Here is a 23418-nt window from a genome sequence, read left to right as displayed (position 1 = left end):
AAGCAATGTTAAGTAACCTCTGGACAGCCTCCATATGCCAGCTAGGGAATAAACTAGTGTCTAGGCTGGGAACAGGAGGCAGTCCTGCCTTGGCCTCTGTACCAGCCAGTAACAGGAAAAGAAAGAGCAGAAATACCTGGAATCCTGCCAGAAACACATTCTTCCATTTAACACCTAGTATCATCTCCACTATAAATATGGAATTAAAATGGATTACATTTTTATGCAGATATTGTTAAAGCAGCCTGGCTTCTGGTCTTTCCTAAGCCATCTGATAATGATGTAGCTGTATGTAAGTGGCAGGAGCACACCCTAGGCTCCCAACACAGATCCCTGGAAACTAAAGCTGTTTTATGGGGAGAAAGTAGTTCTACAAATAGCTGCCAATGTCTTTTCCAACACTCCTTTTTTTGTGCTGGAATAGCCAGAAGGGGCTCTGGAGAATCCTGCCAGTGCCAGTGGGTGTTGGTGTGCACAAGCTATAACCTCTGGGATAAAACAGAAAGAAAAGGAGAGTATGAACACAAAACATGACTAGGAACTGCCTGCACTTGGGGAGCTAAAGAGTAAAGAATCACAGAAAAGAACGTTGTATAGCTTTTATATTAATCGAAAATGGATTCCGGAATTCTGGAGGCACAATAGGGGTAGAACTGGAAAAGACATAAAGATAAATGAAGGCCACAAATGGCCTTCATTACGTTACAGAACCTTTCAGAGTGTGTGTGGTTGGGCCTATTTCTGTAAGATGAATGACACTGACTGCAGTGTAACTTCTGCTGTCATTTAGCATCTTGGGTGAAGTGTTAGGAGTCAGTGCCTGTGTATGAAACGGAGAAAGTCTGGGCCTGTATTAATTAGAGTTGACTGAAAGAGATGGTAGAAACATCCATGATTGATTTCTTTAAGCACAATATCAGCTCCAAAAAGCATCAGCAGCTGTCCAGGGCAGCCAGCAGCCTGTTTCAAGAATTCTTTTACGAAACTTGCCCAGATGAAAGTGAGTACTGCAGACAGTGCTGGAGGCGCAGAGCCTCCTTTCAAAGAGCAGAGCAAGCTCATGGGTATGAAATATCTCATCTCCTGAGTCTATGGGCAGCTCATGCTTGTCTGCCAGGTCCTCCAGAAAGAGTCAGATCATACAGTAACAAAAATGGATATAAAAGCTTTTGAGCTACTTCTAAAGTATTGGTGTACGCGAGCTAATAAAGGCAAGTCTATGGTCAGAAGGGTTAAATCCACTCAACAACAGTCTGCAACTCCAGTAGAAAGTGTTTAAGGGATCTGCAGTCTGAAAAAGTTGAAACTGCCTGTCTAGAATAATTACAGAAGCAATGGTAAATGAAGTGTTCTGCCTCAAAAAGTTTCATATGACCTTTAGAAATTCTCAGAGCCTCTAGGTGGAAGTGATGAGATGTCTTTGAGGACTTGGTCCAGGCAATGCCATCTATTTGCTCTCTCATCTGCCTGTGGGTGACAGACCTGGCCTTTCAGAAATTGTTATTCCCTACTTTCCCATGATCCTTGCCAAGACAAGCTTATCATCTACTTGCTCCATCACAGCTTGCATTATTACAGAGTATCTCTTTTATTAGTCTCCATTTCCAGAAGAAGAGCAAAACCAGAGTGATCAAACATATGGACATGATGTGAGAAGGCAAATTAAATAGTTGGTGGGAAAGCAATTTCTGGAGGCTGGAGGCTGTAATCAGAACCAAACAGATGAAACCTGTCCACATTGATCTCAGACTGCACTACCAATGTGCCAGGTTAAGCAGATGGGCCACATCACTGTAAGTGATGTTACTTAGGTAAAAACCTGCTCTGAACAATATTTTGAAGGTGTGACACGCTAAGGTGGAGCTACCAGAGCTGTGGGGTAGCTCCAGAGGCACAATGACTGTCTACGCCAGAGGCATTTGGCCAAACAGGGTGTACGTACCACGGCTGCCAAATTCATCTTGTAAATTCACCAAGGGCAGAGCTGACAAGATTATCTTGCTCTGGCAGGGGGTTGGACTGGATGATCTTTCAAGGTCCCTTCCAACTCTTAACATTCTGTGATTCTGTGATAAATATGCCTCTTGGACTCCTTTTTTCTTGTCGTCATTGAGGAGATCCAGTAAGATCTATCAGACCTACACATGGAGAGCCACCTAGAGAATTTTGGGGTTTAGCTCTGTGTAGGGAAAAAATTCTCTCTAGGAGTCTAGTAAAGGTTTCAGCCAACACGAATAATGGATGAATTAGAGCCCCTTATCATTGTTAGTCTTTACTGGACCACTATGCTCATGGAAAATCAATATCCTTTCCTAGGAATATTTTAAATTACCAAAGGATGAGGATCTTCTCACTGGTTTCAAAGAGTAACCAAAGAACATTAAATTGCACAGTAATTACTGTGCAGTGGATGGATAACGGCCTGAGGAGCTTTGTGTCATTGCAAGAAAAATGCGTGGTTATTTCTGTTTGCAGTGCTGCAAATCCATTGAGGCTCCTCATGTTAATTACTCAGTGACCTGTGTGCACCTGGACAAAGCCATTGCTAATACTTATCAGTTAAACCAGGCCACCATAAATTGCATAACATTTTCAAAATGTTTGTATCCTTCTTGTTTTAGCTGCTACTTTTCTTTTCTTTTCTTTTCTTTTCTTTTCTTTTCTTTTTTCTTTTCTTTTCTTTTCTTTTCTTTTCTTTTCTTTTCTTTTCTTTCTTTCTTTCTTTCTTTTCTTTCTTTCTTTCTTTCTTTCTTTCTTTCTTTCTTTCTTTCTTTCTTTCTTTCTTTCTTTTTTTTTCTTTCTTTCTTTCTTTCTTTTCTTTCTTTCTTTTCCCTTTTCATAGTTACTGGGCTAAACTCTGCGGTGGATGCAAAAGGATAAACTGCAGTGGATAGAAAGATGCCTTTCTTTAGGGAAAATCTGAATTATTTCTGAGGCTGCTGCAAAAATATAACTTCCTGTTAAGTTCTGGGTTTGCCAGTCTAAGAAATTGATACAGTGGCATGTAAACAAGCTGTGTAAATACACGAGCACAGCCATGCCTCTACAGGGATATTTTTTAACAGAAGAACTTCCACAGAAGTGGCATTCTCAGGAAATAACTATAATTTGCACAGTGCTATGCATTAGAATGCTAAATGATATTGCAAAGTCTGAATTTACTGCCAGCAGGTTGCATATTTTAAGTACTATGCTTTTGCACTTAGCAAACCCCCAAAATATTTACTGACCTTCATTGCTACAAAAATCCAGTTGTTAGGCCAGGAAGAACTGCTAATGTTATATTAACCTGATCAGAAATCCATCAAATTCTCAGCATATCTTTTTATCTAGCCCTTCAACAAAAAAATTGTCAAATTGATCAATGCCATTCGTGGCCCTGATCCAGCACAGCTCTGTTTTTCCCAGGCTGAATGGTGAGAAGAAACACATGTTTAATTAGCATAAAAGGTTAGAGGGGAGAGTACAATTGTAGCAGAAATAGTAGTAATATCAAATTCTATCTATTAGACCCGTCAGTATTTGCTTCTCCAGCAGGAATGGTTTTTGCGGCTGGGTTCTCTCCCTCAGCATGGAAAACTGGAAGCAACTTGTTTGACGTGTCTGCTCGGTGCCACGTGTGGCCAGAGTCAATTCCCATGACAAAACATGGACACACCTCTGTGACAGAGCAAGACTTGACTGGGCTGCATGTCGCTCCAGATAAAGAGTGAAAGCTCCCTATGAAAGAATTGAAAATGGAACTACACTCGGCTGAAGATTTAGCCTTTTCTAGAACTGCCATTTCTCCTCTGATGCTTTTTAACTGCAGATAGTAAGAGATGATGACTGATTCAAGTCAGTACTCCTGTTCATGGCACAAGGCCAAAACTACCTTCAGTAAAAAAACTAAAAGTGACTCCACGACACCCGAAATGCTAAAGGACTAACTTTGTGCATAGCTTACAAACCAAGAATGTTAGCTAAATGAGACATGGATATTGATTACAATTACAAATTATTACAGTTCATTGCAAATATACATCATTAGTTTCTCCTGCTCCCCAGGAGGCCAGCTTGCCTGCTGAACATTTAACATTTGCAGGGAAGTTTACCACATTGAGCACATGGAGGCTGTGAAGATGCCTTCCTGGCAGCAGAAGGGAGGGTAAACGCTTCATTACCAGCATATTTACTTGTAAAAGGTACCACTTTGCCTTTGGGTGCAACCATCTTTCCACCCCTTCCCCCCCCTCCCCCCACCTCCCCCTCCCTGCTCCATGACTTTTCAGACCAATTACTGATAACTCACCTAATATTAGGACAAACTTCAGTCAAACACTTCACATCACTTTAAGCATCCCAGCTAAAGCCTGCAAAGAACTAAAGACTGTGTCTCTGCTAACAGAAGTGAAAACATGAGTGCTCTCAGTCCAGCTGCTTTGCAGCTTGTCTTGATAACATGGCAGCTTGGTTATCTTGGTTATTATCCAGCTCTTTATTTCCTCTTTTTAGTGATTTGCCAGTCCTGAGTTACTCTTAAACCTCATTTTTATTCACTGTATATCAAAAATATAATATTTATTCCTTTGCCTCTCTTTAATTAGAAGGAGAACAGTCCAGGATCCATACAGCCTCTATTACCTACAGGGGTAGTCATGTATCATACCAGAGACTCTGAGCAGCTGTAAATGCAGCACATGGGAGGGTGTGAGCAGCATTTTGGGCTTGCCGTATTTGGGTTTTAAAGCAAAGATACCACAGACCCAGAGAAAATTATTTGGAGTATGGGATTAAGCAGAGTTTCAGTGAATTCACTCACAGGACAAGACAAAAAGGACTTGAAAGTCTGGAAAGGAAAGTGCAGTACTATAAGCTTGGAAAATGGACATGCAGATTGCTGGCAGCTGCACCAAGCAGTGGATACACAAGCATTTCACACCCACCAAAACCCTGACTGCTAACACAAACGGGACTTGTTGCACATATATTTCACCTGTAGTCTTTCCAAAAGCAGGTCAAAGTGATCTTGGAGTGCATAGATCATTATTTTATAGATCATTATTTCAGCTGGGAATAAATTAATTGTTACCAGGAATGGTTTAAATCCTCCTTAGTCAGGAGGAATGCATTCCTGCAGAGGTAGGAAATAACTCCACTGAAGCATTCAGCTGGTTGGAGGATTCACACTGTAGATGCTGTGGACAGTCACATGGTGTGAGGTAAATGAGGGTGTTTGCCAGTGTCAGTATGAAGAATGCAAGTAAGCCAGACGATAGAAACCATGAGGCTGGAAGATCTACCCTTCATTAAAGTGAACTGAGCCTATTGCCAGAAGTTCGTTGTGTGTCCTGGAGAAGAACCAGGGTTAAAAAGATGGAAAGAAAAGGGGGAAAAATCCCCACTAAAAATGCCCAGGCTTATCTCTTCACACCGTATTTGATTTTATGGCCCTTTCTAGTGGCAATACATTGAATTTCAGTGGCAAAACAGCAACAGAGTTATGTAATTAGTCCTGGCTTTCTGCAGTACAAAAGAAAAAAAGACTACAATTCACCTGCTTTCAGTTCCAATCTGCCCTTCCAAGCACTCAGTCACTGCAAAGACCATAGGCATGTACACGTGGAGCTTCTTTTAATGACCTGAATGTCTTTGCTATCATCATGCCTAAGCATGATTGTTATTTTGATTTGTATTTTTCTCCTTTTCCTTTAGATTAATATTATTATTACAGGTGCCTAAGATTTAGACTTTATTTTCCAGCAGACAAAAAAATAACAGTTATAGAAAAGTGCTCTAAATATGTTTGGGTTTTTTAACAGCTAGGAAGAAAATATAGTTTGGAAACCAAAATACCCTGGAGGCATTTTCTCCATCCATAGTATATTTGATAAATTGACTTTTGCTTCCGGGGCAAGCATCCATTTTCTTCATTAGTATAATGATCCTTTTCCCAAACTTAGATAATTTGAAAGAAAAGATTACTTTAATGTAATGCAGCTATTAATAGTGTCAATAAATTGTAAATTTTAATTGCATATCACTTTAAGGTGATGCTATCCCTCTCTACCAGAGATCAAAATGTATTTATTCAGCATTGTTAAAATCAAATCTTCTTTCCCTTTGCTTGACAAGAACAGCCCAGGGTACTGCTGGGTACCGTGGTGACTTGCAAGATTTTCTAGTGTGGAATGCCCTTTTATAGTCTGTATTATGTATGAACTCAGAGACAAAATATCTGCATTAGAGTAAATAAACTTGGTAAAATGTATTTCAAAAAGTTTCTTGAGTCAAAAAGTAGCAAATCATTGTATGTATTTTCCATATTTGTATAGGCTTCATTATATTCTCAGTCTAAGTTACTCTTATGTCTCTTTCATATTTAAAAAATTAACTACACACCTATCATGCAAAATGTAAAGAAGTATGTTCAACTAGTTCAAATTAGCTATACAGTAAAAATACACTTCCAAAGAAATATCATTTCCATTTTTGTTCATGTTTTTAACAGAATTTCAGACTAATACACCAAATGTGGAACTGTACAAGTATGTGAAGAAACATTAGGATCGCAGTAGTAAAAAAATGTACAGCATTCAAAACCAACAAGCTCTAAACAACCAAACAATACCACAGGATTGAAACAATCATGGGGACAACATAGGTCATTGGAGCCAGTAAGTGAATCCTAATGCACCTACATAAAGACCCTACATAGAATATTGTCTCTTATTTATATGCAAAATCCCTGATTTGATTAAACCAGACAATTCCTCTAATTGTCTCTTATAGGTTTTAGATAAGATTAACACGAGAGTATTCCCCTTCAGAAATGTCAATTATTTGAAAAGGCAATATTGAGAGTTGATTTGAAAGGTATTTCCATCCGTGTGGATTCAGGTAGTTAAAACAGATCACAAATAACAAATAGCACTGCAGTTTTAAAGAGCCATTTGAATTGGTACCCGCTCCATTGCTCCATTTGTTGCAACACTCCAGAGTTCAGGATTCAGGGTTTTAAACTGCTTACAGGTTAATACACAGGATTGTTAATTATGGGCCATATCCATTTAACAGTGGATCAACATTGCCTTTTAAATCAAGAAAAGATTCAGCTAAGCATGTAAAAAAAATATATCAAATCTCCAAGGTAATTGACAATGAACAAAACATTACATACAGCAGAACCTGTGTTTGAGTGACTTTGAAAGGCTGATGTCCACTAACGAGCATAATTTCCTTATTAGACATTTGTTTTATGAGGAAAATTGTCTTGGACAAACCTGTAACAGTTATCAATTCAACCCTAATTATATCTTTTAAATGTTTCATCAGTGTGCATAAACTTCATGGCCTATACTAGCCTGTTGGGTTTAGTGACCAGAACAGAATCCCTTTCAAATATCTTAGCTACTTATGATTTTTTAGAACTATTTTGCTTTTCAGATAATTCACTGGGGGGGGGACACACAGTGGGTTAAGCTGAAGTGTAAAAAAGGTTAATAAATGACCTAATTATGTCAGCATTTCTATTCCACAGTCCTTATCCTCTGAGATTTCTCACTGATCTCAATAGGAATTTGACTTGTACCAGAAGGGCAAATTTTCAGCTGAGAAAGCCGAATAAACGTAGCACTATAAAACCCAAAACATTGTTACCCAAGAGCCTGGCCTACTAAATCATCTTCAATGCACTGAAAGGGCAACGAACCCAAATCTTGGCACCTATCTTGTTGTTTATTTGGAATAATCTTTTAGCAATTTTGATCCAATGGGAATGAGGGATCAGTTTTAGAGCGCTAGTCACAAACAACCTAACATTTGACCAAAAGAAACTGATTGTGACAGGTTTGAAAAGGAACAAACATATGCATCTTATGTACCACTCAAAATCTATAGAACTACTGGGCAAACAGCATAGTGTGTACTCCTTACACATATTTAATCTTTGCTGAGGTATTTCTTTAATTACAGAAAAGCATCGTTTAAAACAATAGGAATAAACCTCAAAATATGAGTTATATTCTGCACAGACATTTTGGGAAGAAATAATTCATTTGTATTGAAAGGTCCATAATCATTCAAGGAATAACCACTTCTGTTAGTATCAATAATATATTCTTCCTTGGCATTTTTATTCCTTCAAAGCATCACAAAAAATGTAAGGCTGTGACTCTGCAGAACGTAATTTTGCCTCAACTTTGTCCGCCAGTGTTGTAAAATAACCTGAAACATTTCTGTTTCTTTCCTAGGGAAACATTACCCAGTGTCCACCTCTGTAATGGACTGGTTGTGGCCACACAGCTGTCAGAGACCCCACTTGCCTCCTCCATGGAATGAAGCTCTTGCACAAAAGCAAGACTGTTTTCAGAAATTCTAGCTGGAGACAAGTTTCTTTCACACATCAAGATTAAGTATAGTTCTTCTGTTTGAATTTTAACATTATCTGACAAATTCTACCTGCAACTAACAATCATTTCTCTACAGTGACGATACCTAGGCTGTTGTACAGGCTAGATTTCTCACTCATATATACTTCAGGAACAGGAAGAATGTATACATCATATTTAGAGTTTACCCAAGGCAGTTACTGTGCTTGAAGTGCAGTTTTCTAATCCTTTTAAATACAACCAGCCTATCTTGATTGTGACACTAATGTTAAATGTAACTGCAGCCATTACCAAGTAGTTTCCATAAGTGGTTTTATTACTGGTTAGGTTTTACAAATTCTGGTATTCGAACAGGCTTCGACCTTAAAATTCTAAAACAACAAAGCAACCAATGAAAGGCTTAGGACTATTCAAAGTAACAAACTCTTAACATTTTTGCCCTGGTCATAAATATACAGAGAGAAAAAGAGAGAAGTGGACATGGAATCCAAAGAATGTAGATAAAACAGTATATAAGGCACATGGCAGTCTTTGAAAATACAGAAGCTTTAGCCAACTTAAATTAATTGCTGTTTCCCTTGCTCAGTCCACAAAACTGTACAGTTACACAAATGTTGTGTTGCAATAGATCTTCCAAGTTATTCTTCAGTCCGTACTCCGCAATACCAGAACACTACATTTCCTCCTGTTTTTTTAGGAGAGATCCTAATTGTGGTTAGTCAGTTGCTCAAAGCCTCTATTAAAATTCACTTGGAATTTCAGCTAAGAATAATTTCTTTTTTAAAGAAATTATTAAGAGAGAGTCATCAGAAAAGATTCGTGAGAGTTGTTTGTGAAGGACTTCGAGATTCGTGAACCTCAAGACTTCCGGGCACTGATGTCAAGACAGATGTCACAGTAGGCATAGTAGGATTAGTCAAGTCCGTTAAAGTAGTGGGAGTGCTGGATGGACTCATGGAGGCATTGGATATTTCTGAGGCAGGACCTGATGGGGTTCCTGCTTGGAGTGTTGAGTCTGAAGTCTTATCCACCCCTGTGTTTTCTTGACGTAAGAGGTTCCGTCTGAATTTGGCTCGAGCATTTTGAAACCAAACCTGAAATAGTTTAATATAACAGGGTAGTATTTAAAGATCTGCAGTGTTTAAAAAGGCAAAAGCATATTCACAAATTCACCAATGCTTGAATCAGGGAAGATGTTTGTACTGGTAACATGTTAGAAACGTAGCCCCAGTCAGGAGAAGTGTCCTCCACATGCCTGTAAAGCATTCCTCTTTCCCTCTTCTGCAATCCTGAATAAACACTCTGCCTGGGACAGGAGTGGACTAAGGATGGAGGAGGGGAGCTTTTCTGTGCAGGCTATGTATAAAGATGCTCAGAAATTTGGCAGCCTGCAGGAATCCTTGACTGCCCTCAATCCCAGAAGTATTTGTCTGGATGAGGCAGACATCAAGCATCTGATGAATATAAAATAATGAATTTCAGCATCCTCATATCTCAAGTCCATCTCCCACAGTAAGCAGCAGATGTCCCAGACCTCAGCACCCTGCCTTTCTTCAGGCCCCAAGAGCTCTCCCAGGGATTGTCTCGTGCCTCAGTGTCTGCAGTGCTCTTACTTTTCTACAAGGACTGGCCTCTTACTCTTCTCTCTCAAATGCTGCAGCTCCCTTTGCCTATGCCATTCTCCTTTTCCAAATGTTTTCAGTACTGGAATGATAGCAGGAAAAGAGGCCCGGATGGTATTAAAGATCCACGTTGCATTACAAGCTGTCATTTCAGTAGGAATTACATTCACATACAGAAAATTTGCCAAGATTGCTACTTCTTGTATCATTTGATTATTATCTCTGAGTGAAGAACAAAAGCTACAATTTCATCTTTCTCAGTTAAATTTCATTGTTTAGGTCCACGTTAATATTGCTTTCCACTGCTTGCAGAATGTGCTTTCTGATTTATTTGAAGATATGTGAAATTAAATGTATTTGTGAAACTTGCATGAGGCTGAGGCACAGCACATTACTTTGGCTAAATTTGAAAGTGTAGTTAAATATTCTATGTTTAACCTGATCTGTGTGGATACCAGGCAATTTTACTGCTACTAAATAGCTGTTCTTATTTATCAGAAGGCCTTTGTCACAGTTACATTCTTTACAGTGCACTCAGTCTTGATCCTACTGTTCTCATGTTGACCTACTATAAGGAATAGCATCACATCTTTCCATTCCAGATGCAATGAGCCTCATCATTTCTGTCTCTGTCAGAGAAAAGAACTGAGCAAGTGAAAGGATCTGCATAGCCATACAGTATCTCCATCATATCTCCTCTGTGGTACATACAGGGAAACTGAATGCATGGAGCTCATGAGGCCACACCAACCTGTACAGAAAATCTGACCTCTAACTCTGCTACAGCATGGCCCCTGCCACAGGATCCACTTCAAGCCAGACTGCTAATGGAGGAGCGATCCATAAATACAGCAGTCCTGTAAGGCGTCCTCTTTGCATCCTCAGCTTGCCAGCCACAGTTAGAACTGGTGAACATGTCTCAGCTGGTTTTCCTCTGACTGTTTTTCTTCTCATCTATGGATGCTCCAAATTCCCCCTATTGAGCACTCTTACTCTTTTTCCTGAACAACCTTCTCCCCATATGTGGCATTTTTGCCTGACACATTCACAACCAGTGTCCTGTCCGGTGATGATTTGTTCATAGCCATGCAAGAAGGGAGGTGCAGAAGTGTGTATGAGAGGGTTCTGAGCAAGGTGAGAGCCTTGTGTGCAGGGGATGTAAGTGAGGCAAACCAGCTTGTTCTGGCCGTTTGAGATGCAGTCCTAAGCACCAGCTAGTCTGGAATGGTAAAACCCAGCAATTTGAATATTTATGGGATTTTTTTACTTTTCAGTAAGAGGTCATTTATATTTGCCCCACAAGCAGTTTGGTTTTGATTTTTTTTCTTTGTAGTGTATCTTCTACGAGTTGCAAAAAGGACAATACATGAGAAGGTGAAATGGAAGTTCAGAGACTGCCGCTGTTGGTATGTGTACGTACCATAGTTAAGTAGTAATTAAAGCAGAACAGGCAAAAGCACTAGTCCGGATGCATACACACATACTTCTGTGTCATCTCACACTTATGTTCATTAAAAATATACATATTTATCTATGCAGTAGTCTCAAATATGCATAACATTTCTGTTCCTAGTCACAAAACAATTTTCTTGTTTAAACTGTAGAAGGCACCATAACTACTTTGTTTATTTATATTGTTCCTAAACCTCCAGATGCTCCTTAACCTTAACAGAGCGAGACACTCTATGGCATTTTTTCTGTTTGTGGTTTGGAAGAAAAGTGAGCAGCATTATTGGTGTTTATGTATTCCCCTTTGTCTTCCACTAAATATGGAAACCTGTGCTCAGATGCCCTTACCAAGGATCATTCATGCTGCTTTCAGGAGTCACACATATAACACGGTTCATTCTCTTTTTCATAGGGCAATTCATGTTACACATAGAGAATATTACATAGTATTGTGAGTAGTGTTCAAAAATGGAGATTATGTGACTACTTTCACTTCCTTCCTCACTCAGGTCTTATTAAGATTAATCAGTGAATGGTTATAAAGTTCTTTAACATTGTCCAGTAGCAAATATTCATATTATTACTACAAAGACATCTACATATTTATTAATCTAAATTCTGAAAATGCCTCATCTTATGATAGAAAAGGATGATAGAATGGTGATATTCTGGGATGCACTGAAGACATGACAGCATTCAGCAAAGACTTCACATTGAAGACTAGTGAAAGAATTAAAATGGTTGTTTTCTGAGCTGTAGGAATGTGAGCCCGTTTTTCTCCTGCCCCATGTCATTACTTAGAGCTGTGCAAGCAGTGTGTAGGAGCTGGCAAGGCAGAGCTGCCCATGCTGAGGGCAGGAGCCCTGTGTACTCACATCGGCAGTCCAGGCCCTGCACCTGTAACGGTGCCACAGCAATGCAACAATAACCCAAACAGACATAACTGAAAGACTCGTTCCAGAAGGACTTATCGCACATCAGTTGCACAATTAGGAATCTGGTCTTCAGTGTTGAGGGATAAACAAAATCATTGGGAAGTATTTACTGGGTTTCTGTCCAACTGTATCATTATAAGGCTGAGCTATTTCAAATCAAAGGGTAAAAAATGAACCAAAACTCCCACTGAGAAATAAAGGCATCTGCGAGACTCACCACTGATGCTACCACATTTTTGTTTAGCGGGACTGGATGCCTGCAGCTGGGCAACTCAGCAGCTGGGCAGAATAATATTTACTGTGGTTAAAATATCATACTGTCTCTTCAGTGATTTGTGCATCTAACTGCTTATCTCCATCGAGTAAAATAGGAATAAAATAATATCTCCATATGACAGGGAAACATTGAAACTAAATAGGCTCAGTATTGCAAAGGATTTGGATACTGCAGTGAATGAGATCATCTAATCTCTTTAAAGAACTTTATGTTCTTGTCTGTAAACACCTCCATTGTTGCAACTGTTACTTATTAGTTGTATGAATAGCTTGGTCTAGAAGCAGATTTTTTTAAGCACAATTTTTCTATTCACATAGCTACCTGCAGACATCCAAGCTTACTGAATTTTACTAACTAGTGAATGGGGAAATAAAAATATAAAGAGGGTTGCACCACAAGAAGAACTACATTCACTCATTGCACACACATTCTGATTACTCTGTCATAATTAGTAAACACAGAGTGAAAGGGGAGCTATGGGATACTTTATGAAGGGAAATTCAGAGAGAGCTGCAGCACACTGGCCTAAAGCAAATCTTCACCAAAAGGCAGTGCAGGGACCCACACACGCCTGTGAAAATGTTCCTGCTTGTTGACTCCTGGAAACTGATCTGGCAAAGTCCAAACACATGCAGTAATCTTTGCAGGAGTCTCATAGCAACTTCATTGGGGAATGACTCAAGAAAGAATGAGGAGTGTACAAGACACCTACTGGAAAATAATGCTTTATGTTCCTAAACTGCTTTTGCCATGGATAATTGTATTCCACACTCCTGGGGAGAGAAGAGGTACATACCTATTGCTATCAATCCATAACTTCCTAGGGCTATCTACTTCCACCCTCCTTTTCTGAACTCACAAAAAGATCAGTGATAGCATACAATAATGAGATTATGTTCCCCAGCTGCAGTACCAGAGGTCCACGAATGAAATTGGAAATATAAAGCTAAATTGGAGTGAAAAATGAAAAAATATTTTTTTTAGAAAGCATTTAAAAAATATATAAATAGGCTTACTGTGATTCTAGTGTGGCTACTCACAGAAAACAGACTGCCTTACAAAGCCACTGAAGGAAATGCCATTTAGTAAGCAGTATTATACATTTCCATGCCATTCCACTTCTGAACAGGTATAGCTGATGACTAATTGTACATAAAACAAAGACAGAAGTCGGGCTTTCCAAATCCAATATCAGAGATCAGTAAGAATATGGTCAAATTCTCTGCTATTCTACAAAGAACCCTCATTACATGTTATAGACGTGTGCTATATAGACAGTCCATCTATATAGCAAGGGCACTACAGTTGTTTCCTAAATCCCTAGTAACTCTACTATGTGTGTTTGGGAAATGTGCTGGTTTGGGAACAAGATAATCTGTTTTTCCTGACCTGCTGCCTTGCTTTTGCTATTAAAATACATTCTTCATGACATACAAAGAGACACAACCCTTCATCAGCTGAACTGAGATCTGAACATACAGAAAGTCAAGCAGCTTACAAACACACCTAGTAGCAACAACATGGGGAATCTGGAAGATTTCTTACTACTGGCAAGTGTGTGTGTACATCTGGGAGTCCATAAGCATTCAGTACATAAGACAGACTAATGCTAATGATGCTTGTTTAGATCAATAGTGTCAGTGAAGTACTTGGAGTTCAATAACTTACAGATGGAATGACAACCTTTCCGGCTCAAATAATTAACAAGTGACACTATCTCAGTAACCAACACCATGAAGAATTTTCCCCAGCAAAGAACAACTCTGAAACTCATATAGATGAAATTCAGGCTTGATAATTTGCCTCGCACATATTAGAGGGTAAACTAGTCGGGGACAAAGGTTCTAAAGAAGATTGTTTGGTTGTTTGGTGGTGAGGTTTTTTTTATTATTACATGGACCAAATTAATTTTCAAACAAAAAGTCCAAGAGTATAGAGTAGAGAGTGCTCATAACCGATGGGAAAATGCAGATTTCCTTACTGCTATTACCTGCCACTGCTCTTCAGCTAAAGGAGCCTAGACATAACTGTAAAAGTAAAATAAGTGACATACTAGCTACCAAAATTATAAAAAGTTTAGAAGTTTAGTGGAATTGTAAGGTTCTGCCAAAAAAAAAAAAAAAAAAAAGAGAGAAACCACTAAGCACCTTAGAACTGCAAGATGTGATATGGTTAAGATGAAAACAGAAGCAATGAGGAAACTGAAAGGGAAACTGAAATGTAATGGAGACACAGAGCCCCATTTTGGAGTCAAAGAAATACATTCTGAAAAGGAAGGAAGAAACACAGACAATAACTTGGGGAAAAAAAACAACCAAACAACAACAACAAAGATGGAAGCAAAGGTCCACTTGGTGAAAAGAGGAGAGAAGTGGAAGTGGAAGTTTCCACTTCCAGAAGTGGAAGTCAAAGTTGCTGTAGAATCAGAAGAGAGAACAGGAAGATGATGACAAGTAGGACACCTTCTAGACACTGATCTCATTTTGTAATGCACTATGTGAAATTTCTCAGATAACTCAGGTGTGAGTGCACTGCAATGGGCAGCATGGATATTACTGAAGTGTCTAAACTCTGAGGGTAAAACAAAGGAGAAATGTCAAAATAAGGATAGATGAATGTGGTAAATTATTTTTACCATGTAGGAAGAAGAGCTGCTATGAGAGACACTATGGCAAGTGTTGGGATGTACACTGGTTATATTGGAGGAATCTCTTCCACCACTGCATTTCAACCTCATTTAAAAAAATAAATAAATAAATAAATAAATCCAGCTGTGGAAGAGTAGCCAAGAGAAGTAAGTACATGCAGTTTTTCATTAGTAGGTTTACTGGGAAGCAAAAAAAATGTTTAAAAAAATTTAATCCTTTTTCTGTTAGGTATTAACACTGTAAGGTCCAGAATCTCTCCAGTGAATTTTGTTTTTCATAATATTTTTTTGTTTACTGCCCTTCACTTGCCTGTGAATGTGCAAGAGCTGCCCATGTGTTCCCAGGAGGCTGCCTCTGAGCCCTACCTGTCTCTTGGAAGCTCACAAACCATTTTTCTACAATTAAGGCACACTTAAAAATGTAAGCAATAGTTGCTGGAATGTTATGGCTCCTATATGCCCAAATTTATCTCTAGGCATAGCTGTTTGGATAAGTGGTCATTAAAACTGACTTATTGAATCAGAACTATAAATCGAAATGGAGCTAATAGTCTCACCTTTGTTTCCCAAAATAGCTCAAATGAGGCACACAGCCATGAAGCAAGGAAAACTCAGCCTTCAAAGAAAGAGTACTTTTAAAATGTTCTCTTTTCATTCTAAGTTACTAGACTGTGACTAAAAGATTAATCTTTGAAAAACTAAATTTATGTCTACTTCATTTATGAAAGCAAATATATTCCTCTCTTTTCTGATACAAATTCAGACTGCTGATTAGTTTCTTCTACAGGTAAGCATTCACAATAATTTCTAAACTGAGCTCTCTGGTTACAGTGAACAAGCTAACTAAAATAATTCATTTTTTTAATGGCAAATTGGGAGCTAAAATATGCATCAGAACTGAATAACTCTGGAAAACAAGCAGTGCCCCAAACCTTCACAATTGGCATTAAAAATTAGAACTCAAGTAATCTGCTATTGGGAAACTAAAAAGAAGTAACTTTTCTCTTACTTTCTAGGATTTAACTGCAGCCTCACAGAAGGTATGAATGATTAAGAAAAGCTTGAAGATCAGCAGAATCTATGGCATTTTAAACATAAAGATGATGCTTTATTTACTTTTCAAGACAGAAGACTGCTGCTCTTACCTGAAGAACTCTTTTGGTCAGGCCAGTTTTCTGAGCTAGCTGTTTCAAGTCCTTGGCATCGGGATTGTGGTTAATAGCAAAGTATGACTTCATTGTCCGCAACTGGTGGTGTTTGAATGATGTCCTCATACGCTTTGTTTTTTGATTGCTGGGGTATTGCTGGTCTCTATCCAGGTGGTCGCCATCGTTTTCATTGCAACTTAAAGCTTAAGGCAACAAGAGGAAAAGGCGTGTAAATCTATTGCTCTGTGACCAACATTGTTTGCAGTTCATCTGAGTGCAGCAATTAAAATAACACACCGTGGCATGTATTGTACTGGTACAAATCCTACTTGCCTTCCCCTCCATTTCTGCATCTTCTATTTTTCCCTTACAATAACCAGCCTGCAAGGACCCTCACCTGCCTCTTTATGGCTTTTTAAAATGTCAGGTCTGTTTCCTTTTTTCTTCCCTCCATCTCCACGCAGCCTTTCCTCCACTTTCTGCTTGTAGGACAGTAGCTGAGCTCAGCTCTGTAAGGTGTTTTAATGTACTTTTTATCACTACAAATTGCATTGTAACATACAAAGAAAGCTGTACAATGCAGTCCACTTAAATCTCGATGGAACAGACCAGTTAAAATTATAATTATTTCCTCCATCAAACTAAACCCTGTAGAGCACAAGAGAGACCACTAAATGAAACACTATAAAAGAAATAAAGTTAGCGGGTGCCAGACAGCAAATTATGACTAATTTGACTAGCTAAAGAAACAGAGCTGTTAATACAACGTATCACTGAAATGAAAAACCTCTTTAATTACTTCTACATTTTCTTTTTTCAGAAAGTGTTTGCAAATACTGTTTGGAATGATCAGTTCTGCTACATCCTTCTGAAATCATTGAATGACACTGAGAGATATGTTTGCATAAATCACCCATAAAACCTGTAAATGAGGTCTATGAACAAGGAACATTTTAATAATTATCAAGTGGTATTAAATGTTGAATGCCAAGTAAAATACTCTCATAGACCAAAAGCAGTTTCTTTAATTTATTTGTACATACAGTACACCATAGAAAAACTCTTTAAAATAACATCAAGGACCAAGCTTAAAGCTACTAAAAAATTAAGGGACGCACACGTGAATTAGCTCTGACAAACTGCTCCAATATCTACAGCTCCCTTTCAATTTTCAATAAGTTTCATGGCAAAAGTAACAAAAAATCACTGCTGTCTGTGTTCTGTGTTGCATGCAGCAAATGAGGGGAAAAAAATTAAAATGTGAATTACTGATTAATTTCTTAACCACCTAAACATGTTTGTTTTCAACCGTCTGTTACTGCTAGTTTATTGCAAACGAGTGCATCTCACAGATTTGTCTTTATAGTCTCACTCTTAATTCATTCTGTCCATCAAGGGTTTTAACCCCGTTAAAAACATGCAAGCATTAAAAACAGGTTTTATAAGTACATATAAACTGCAGGTACTCCTAAGTGCAAATACATACAGGTTCTGTAAACAGCAGTTCTGCAGCATGTGCAGTAGCTGCTTTGCAAGCTTCAGCTTCTCAAGGTCTAAAAAGACCTAGCACAATATAGAGCCAGGCCTGCAAAAAGTCAGCTTTGAGACCAAACACATGTTTGCTTAATACACGAGTAGAAAGTATCTGAAGCCTCGAATTCTGCTCTGTGTTTCTGTGCTCCTATAATTTAAAAACCAGGTTTAAACATGGTGCTGTGTATATAACTGTGCGTGTGTGCGTGCATATGTGGACACTTGTATAAATCCTTTCCAGACTCAAGTATGTTGTGCCAAATTCTAGCAATATGAAGCATTTCTGCTTGTTTTCCTGTTTGCATGGAAAAGACTAGAAGCACCTGAATTTATAAGGTCTAAGACACTTAAAAGGAGACAGTAAAAATGCAGATTAATGGAGCTGCATGGCATGTAGCAAACTCTTTGCTGGTTAAAGAACTGAGGTCTAGTTGTCAAACTGGGGTCACCTCATGTGCTCCAGTCTCCTTCACAGCTACAATTCCTGATGTAAAGGACACTGAGTGAATAACTGAAACTATATGGCTCTTAGAAAATTCTATTATGGAAATATAAAAACAAGCAGTGCTTGGTTTTAAAATGCACTCACAGAATGTTAGATATTAGTAATGGAAAAGACCACTATGTGTTATCTTAAATGCTTTCAAACCCTCCCAGAAATAACGAGGCAGAGTCTTAGGAGGAAATGTATCAAGATGTCTGTCTGAAGGACTGAGGTATGTTCATGTTAATATGCAGCAAAACAAACCCTAGGGCTGCAAGTAGTTGGATTTTAACCTGTTCCGTAGAGAGTGAGATACATTCAGTATCCAAGGAAATCAAAATTATTCTAAACCTTCCCAGAATGGAATGAGGGTATCAGCTTTTCATCAAGCAAGCCCTGATAGGACAATGAACCATTTACTCTCCAAATTTCTCATCATTTCACTCATCTACTAAATAAAAATAATATTAAAATGACAGTAAGCATGTACCATTTGAGACTGGCAAAATGCTGCCCTTTTCTATGAGGAAAGTTACAGACCAGATTTTGAATGTGCACGGGAGTGTTTGATGTTCACTGTCTTGCACAAGTGGTTTGGGTACCCCCAGGCACCACCCCATATGACCATAGATATTCCTAATTAGTGCCAATTCCCTTTTCATGTTTGGTTGTGGTGCCTGGCACCATCTTCAGCAGTCTATTCTATTAGGTCTAATATTAGATGCATCTCGCTCAGAATCTGCAGTGTCTATGGGCGTTGCAGGCACAGATACAGAACAGGCCAAGGGTGTAAGATTTTAAGAGCTGAGGAGTTTCTGCAAAAGGCATCATGGTGAAGACTAAAACTGTACATGCTCCTCACGCAACTCTCTGTTTTTCAGGCACTTCTCCCCTGTTCCTTTGTGGTGTCCATGTGAATCTCCCAAAGGAATGGTTGAACTACTTGTATGTAAGATTTCCATTCAGCTGCAGTGTCTAGGGTTCCTGCGAGGAGTTCAGAAATACAACTGGTAAAACTCCAGTTGAACAGAGAAGTCTTAAATTAAATAATGTTTCATTTCCATTTTGTGATAAAACAAGTTCTGAAGCAGTGCCAGGTCTCTTTTTGACCCTAGAACATTTCTAAGGTCCTGGTGCCTTTCCCCCAGATCCCACACCCAGGCCATTGCACTCATGTCCTTCAGCGGGTCTCACCAGTGGTCAGCAATTACAGCCTTCTCCATTAGCATCACAACACAAATGTCCACTTGGCCACAAGATGGTGATGTCCACAGGAAGCATCACTAGGAACTAAGATTAAAACGTATTTTGATATTGAATAATGCCTAACACCGTTTCCAAAAATAGCAACATGAGTGTAAACCAAGATATGCTCTTATCTTTGCAACAAACACTATCTGAAGAATAAAACTTGAGAGCACTGTTCCACACACAGACTGCCAGATCCCCCCACGTGTCAGGATTCCAAGCAAAGCATGTGCTTAGCAGTTAGTAGGTCACTAAGTATGTGGCACATGAACAAGATGAGAAAGAGGAATTTCCTTTGGGGGACTTTTGCTCTTAGTAGCTTGTGTTTGACATGTTAAATTACCCCAAAAGAAAGCAAACTAATCCTGATTCTGAAAAGAATGATGAAACAAGAAGCACGTTTGGTGCATGCATCAGCTCTCCGTATTCAGGGGCTCAGGAATATACACCCCTTTCCTTCTGTAATAAGAGTCAAGGGGGTGTTTTAACCTCCTGCTGCCTGGAGAGGGAACTTGTGATTAACTAGACTAGCAGAGGTGCAGCCTTGTTTGTTGTTTGGCAGGAGTGTGTAAAGGACTTTGCGGTACTTGCATACTTGAAGAGGACAAAAGTGAGGCAGAGCCCTCTGAATGGTACTTGGGACAGGAACAGTGATAGACTCTTTCTTCCTGTGGAAGGAGAAGACACTTGGAGAAAGGGGATGCCTGAACTCCTTTGCAACTGAGATTAAAAGAGGTGAAGTTCTGGCCCTTGGAGCAGGCAAGGTAACCCTCGCTGCTTCTGAGGTGCCTGGCAGCTCTGAAATGAGGGTACCTCTGCCAAGTCTTCGGCGTAACACGCACGGAAAGCACTGCCTCAACCCTGATATTTCAAGAAGTGTTTCGAGAAAGAGAGGGATCAAGCCTCTCTTAGAAAGAGCCACTGCCTTCCAGACTGAGCCTCACAACGCCACGACAGAGATCTGCGATTAGAAACCTTCCTCAGCGGCCTCGCACAAAAGGGCTGCGTGTCCCGATGCCTCCCCTGCAGGGCCGCTCCCTCTACCCCCCTTCGCCGTGGCCGCGGTGCCTCTAGCGGGAGAGAGCGGCCCGGGACGGGGCGGGAGAACAAAGAGTCCGGAGAGGGGCCGCGCCGGGCACCGGGAGTGCGGGAGGAGCCAGCCGCGGAGGGTTTTTCCCCTCAATTAAGCCAATTGAATGGTACTGAATAGCCGGTGCGAGTGCGCGGTAATTCCCTGAGCGCCGCGATTAACCCGGGCAGCCCCGTGCTCCGCGCTGCCCGCCGGGCCGGGGAAAGTGGTTGGCGGCGGGGCCGGGGTGAGCTGCGCTCCCCTGCCCGCGGGGCTCTTCCCGAGAGACCCAGGCCGGAGGGAGAGATGGAGAAATCCCGGGGCCCCCCTCGCCCTGTGGGGAATGAGTGGTGCTGGTTCCCTGCCCCTGCCCCGACCCCAACCCTTCGGCCTGCCCCTGCCCCGACCCCAGCCCCAGCCCCCCGGGGAGGGTCCAGATGCACCGCGCCCGCGGAGCCCGAAAGGTGACCGGGGAGGAAAGGAGAGAGCAGGAGGAGGGGGGTGAGGGAGGAACTCTGATTTCTCTTAGGAAATAGCTGCAAGACATCCGTTCTTAAGCTGCGGCTCCTGTTTGCTCGCTCTGCAACTGTAGTCGCAGGAGAGCTTGTTCTGAGCTCTCAGTCCCAAGGGAAGCGAGGGAAGAGAAAGTGGCTTTTCAAAACTTTCCAGGCTTTTTCTCATTTTTGTCTGGGGGAAAATAACTTAAAACAACAAAACAAACGAAACCAAAAGGCACCCTCCCTATCTTTTGACAGAGCCCGTTCGGAGGGTAAGCTCCAAACGGTCCCGGTGCTTTCATAGTCGTGGCGGGGATGGCAGGGAGCGTCCGCGGTGCTCGGCCGGGGGAGGTAGGCCAGCGCCCCCGCAGCCTCCCGCCCCACAGCAGAAAGCGCCCCCCGCATTCCCCCAGCCCCGGTCCCCACCTGAGAGTGTGCATCCAGTATAGAGGGTTATCACCTTCTTACTATGGATCTTCCTGCTAGAAGAGGAAGAAAACCTCTGTCTGCACACATGATGGGTATTTTGTCGTACACCGCCCCACACACACACACACACACCCCGTGTGTGCAATACATCTGTCATTTTCTAGGGTATTTTAGTGTCTTCCTGTTAAACCCGATACAAATGAATAAAATATAGCAGGCTGTGGGAGGTTCGGGGTCTAATTCACACAGGGAGTATTCAGAATCCTTTACAGGTGCTTCTGTGTTCAGCAAGCTTTCAGCCATTGATTTACTGACCTAAAAAAAAAATAAAAATCAAACTCCATTCCAACAAGTGAAAGAAGAAATTATGATCACAGGAATACACTTTAAAAAATTTAAAAAATATATAAAAGAAAGAAAAGAAAGACAAAGAAATCTTTTTGAAGTTTCAGTATCCTTCTAAGCTATTTTCCACTTGTCAGGCTCTATCCACATCCAAACTCCATCATCCCCGTGCAAAAGTAGTCTCGTTTAAATAGGGAGGGGAAAGTCACTCCAATTCGAGTCGCAGATGAATATTTGCTGCACGTCACAAAATAATTCCAGTCTCTACTCTGCCCAAGTTTAAAGTTCCCCTTTTCCCCGTACACAAACTACCAGCAACAGATCTCAGAAGAAAATACTATGCATTTCTAGTGCATTTCTGAGAAAGAATTGACAAAATTAATTAAAAATAAGAAGATAAATTCCCACACTTTTAAAGGGTTTCCCTTGAAAAGCCACACACAAACTTCAGGCTTTATAGGAATTCGCTAGTTTGCGACATTTTCATCAACGTGCAACCTGGTCTGATTTCCAAGATCAATGGCACTTATTATCGCATAAATTAGTCGATTAACGGCTTAGTAAATAGTTAAGTAGATAAATAGTTTAGGCAAAGAAGCTAAAGGTTCCTCAAGGAAGATCTCTTAAGCTTCGTTGTAGGCTCTAAACAAAAATTGAAAGGAAAAAAAAAAATCGTAGGCCAATTATTTTGAGAACAAATTCTTAAAAGCCCAGTTAAAGGCAATTTCGTTAGGCAGTCGGGGAGCAGCAAGGCTTTCTTAGGCTTTGCTCCCATCCAGGACAGATGCTGCTGGTTTGGTTTACAGGTCCTTTGAATCTGAACATCTGTCCTGCACAGGGAGACAGCGGAAGGACAATTAAAATCTAATCCTTCCAAAAAGGAGGCGGTTTTGAGCAGGCAAGATGAATGCTTTATGTATGTTTAAAAGCTCAACCGTTACTCGCGAGAACATTACATACACCTTTCATCAACCTTCACCTCTGGGACTACTACAGATTTTTGCACCATTTCCGAATTATTCAGCAATTAGTTAAATCAATAATAGTTGGCAATTTTGTTCCCGGGGTGCGTGTGCCAGCCCGAGCTGCGCTTTCTCTCCCTGCCATTTTCAGCGCACATCGCTGTGTTTGGTCGCTATTCTCACTCTGCTTTTCGGCGCAAAACAGCCGCACCCTCCCCCTCCCGGTGCGGCCGCTCCCCCGCCGCGAAGCCCTCAGTGCTGAAAGGTAACCGGCACAGCCTGAGTCCCTAACCACATTGCACGTCCCTTCGGCGTTCTCCCCTACACCTTCCTCACCCCTGTACAAAGCGAAACGGCCGGAGCTCGGCTCAGCCCGCAGCCGGGGCAGGCAGAGGTGCGGCTGG

General features: G+C 40.6%; 1 protein-coding gene across 2 annotated transcripts in view; it reads right to left on the bottom strand.

The window, feature by feature from the left end:
• Positions 1–7444: 7444 nt before the first annotated feature.
• LHX2 (LIM homeobox 2) overlaps positions 7445–23418 on the bottom strand; it is a 33138-nt gene continuing 17164 nt past the window's right edge. For both annotated transcript variants that reach the window (XM_054174410.1, XM_009907473.2), the window contains exons 4-5: positions 16445–16650; positions 7445–9463 (exon numbers count right to left, since the gene is read on the bottom strand). In XM_054174410.1, the coding sequence (XP_054030385.1) occupies positions 9176–9463; positions 16445–16650 (494 nt within the window). In that variant the 3' untranslated portion in view covers positions 7445–9175. The remainder of the gene's footprint in view (positions 9464–16444; positions 16651–23418) is intronic.

This window comes from Dryobates pubescens, chromosome 29, assembly GCF_014839835.1.
Source record: "Dryobates pubescens isolate bDryPub1 chromosome 29, bDryPub1.pri, whole genome shotgun sequence".
In the NCBI taxonomy this organism is placed as follows: domain Eukaryota; kingdom Metazoa; phylum Chordata; class Aves; order Piciformes; family Picidae; genus Dryobates; species Dryobates pubescens.
The sequence above is the reverse complement of the archived record's forward strand: the minus strand, read 5'-3'. Positions and strand labels throughout refer to the sequence as shown.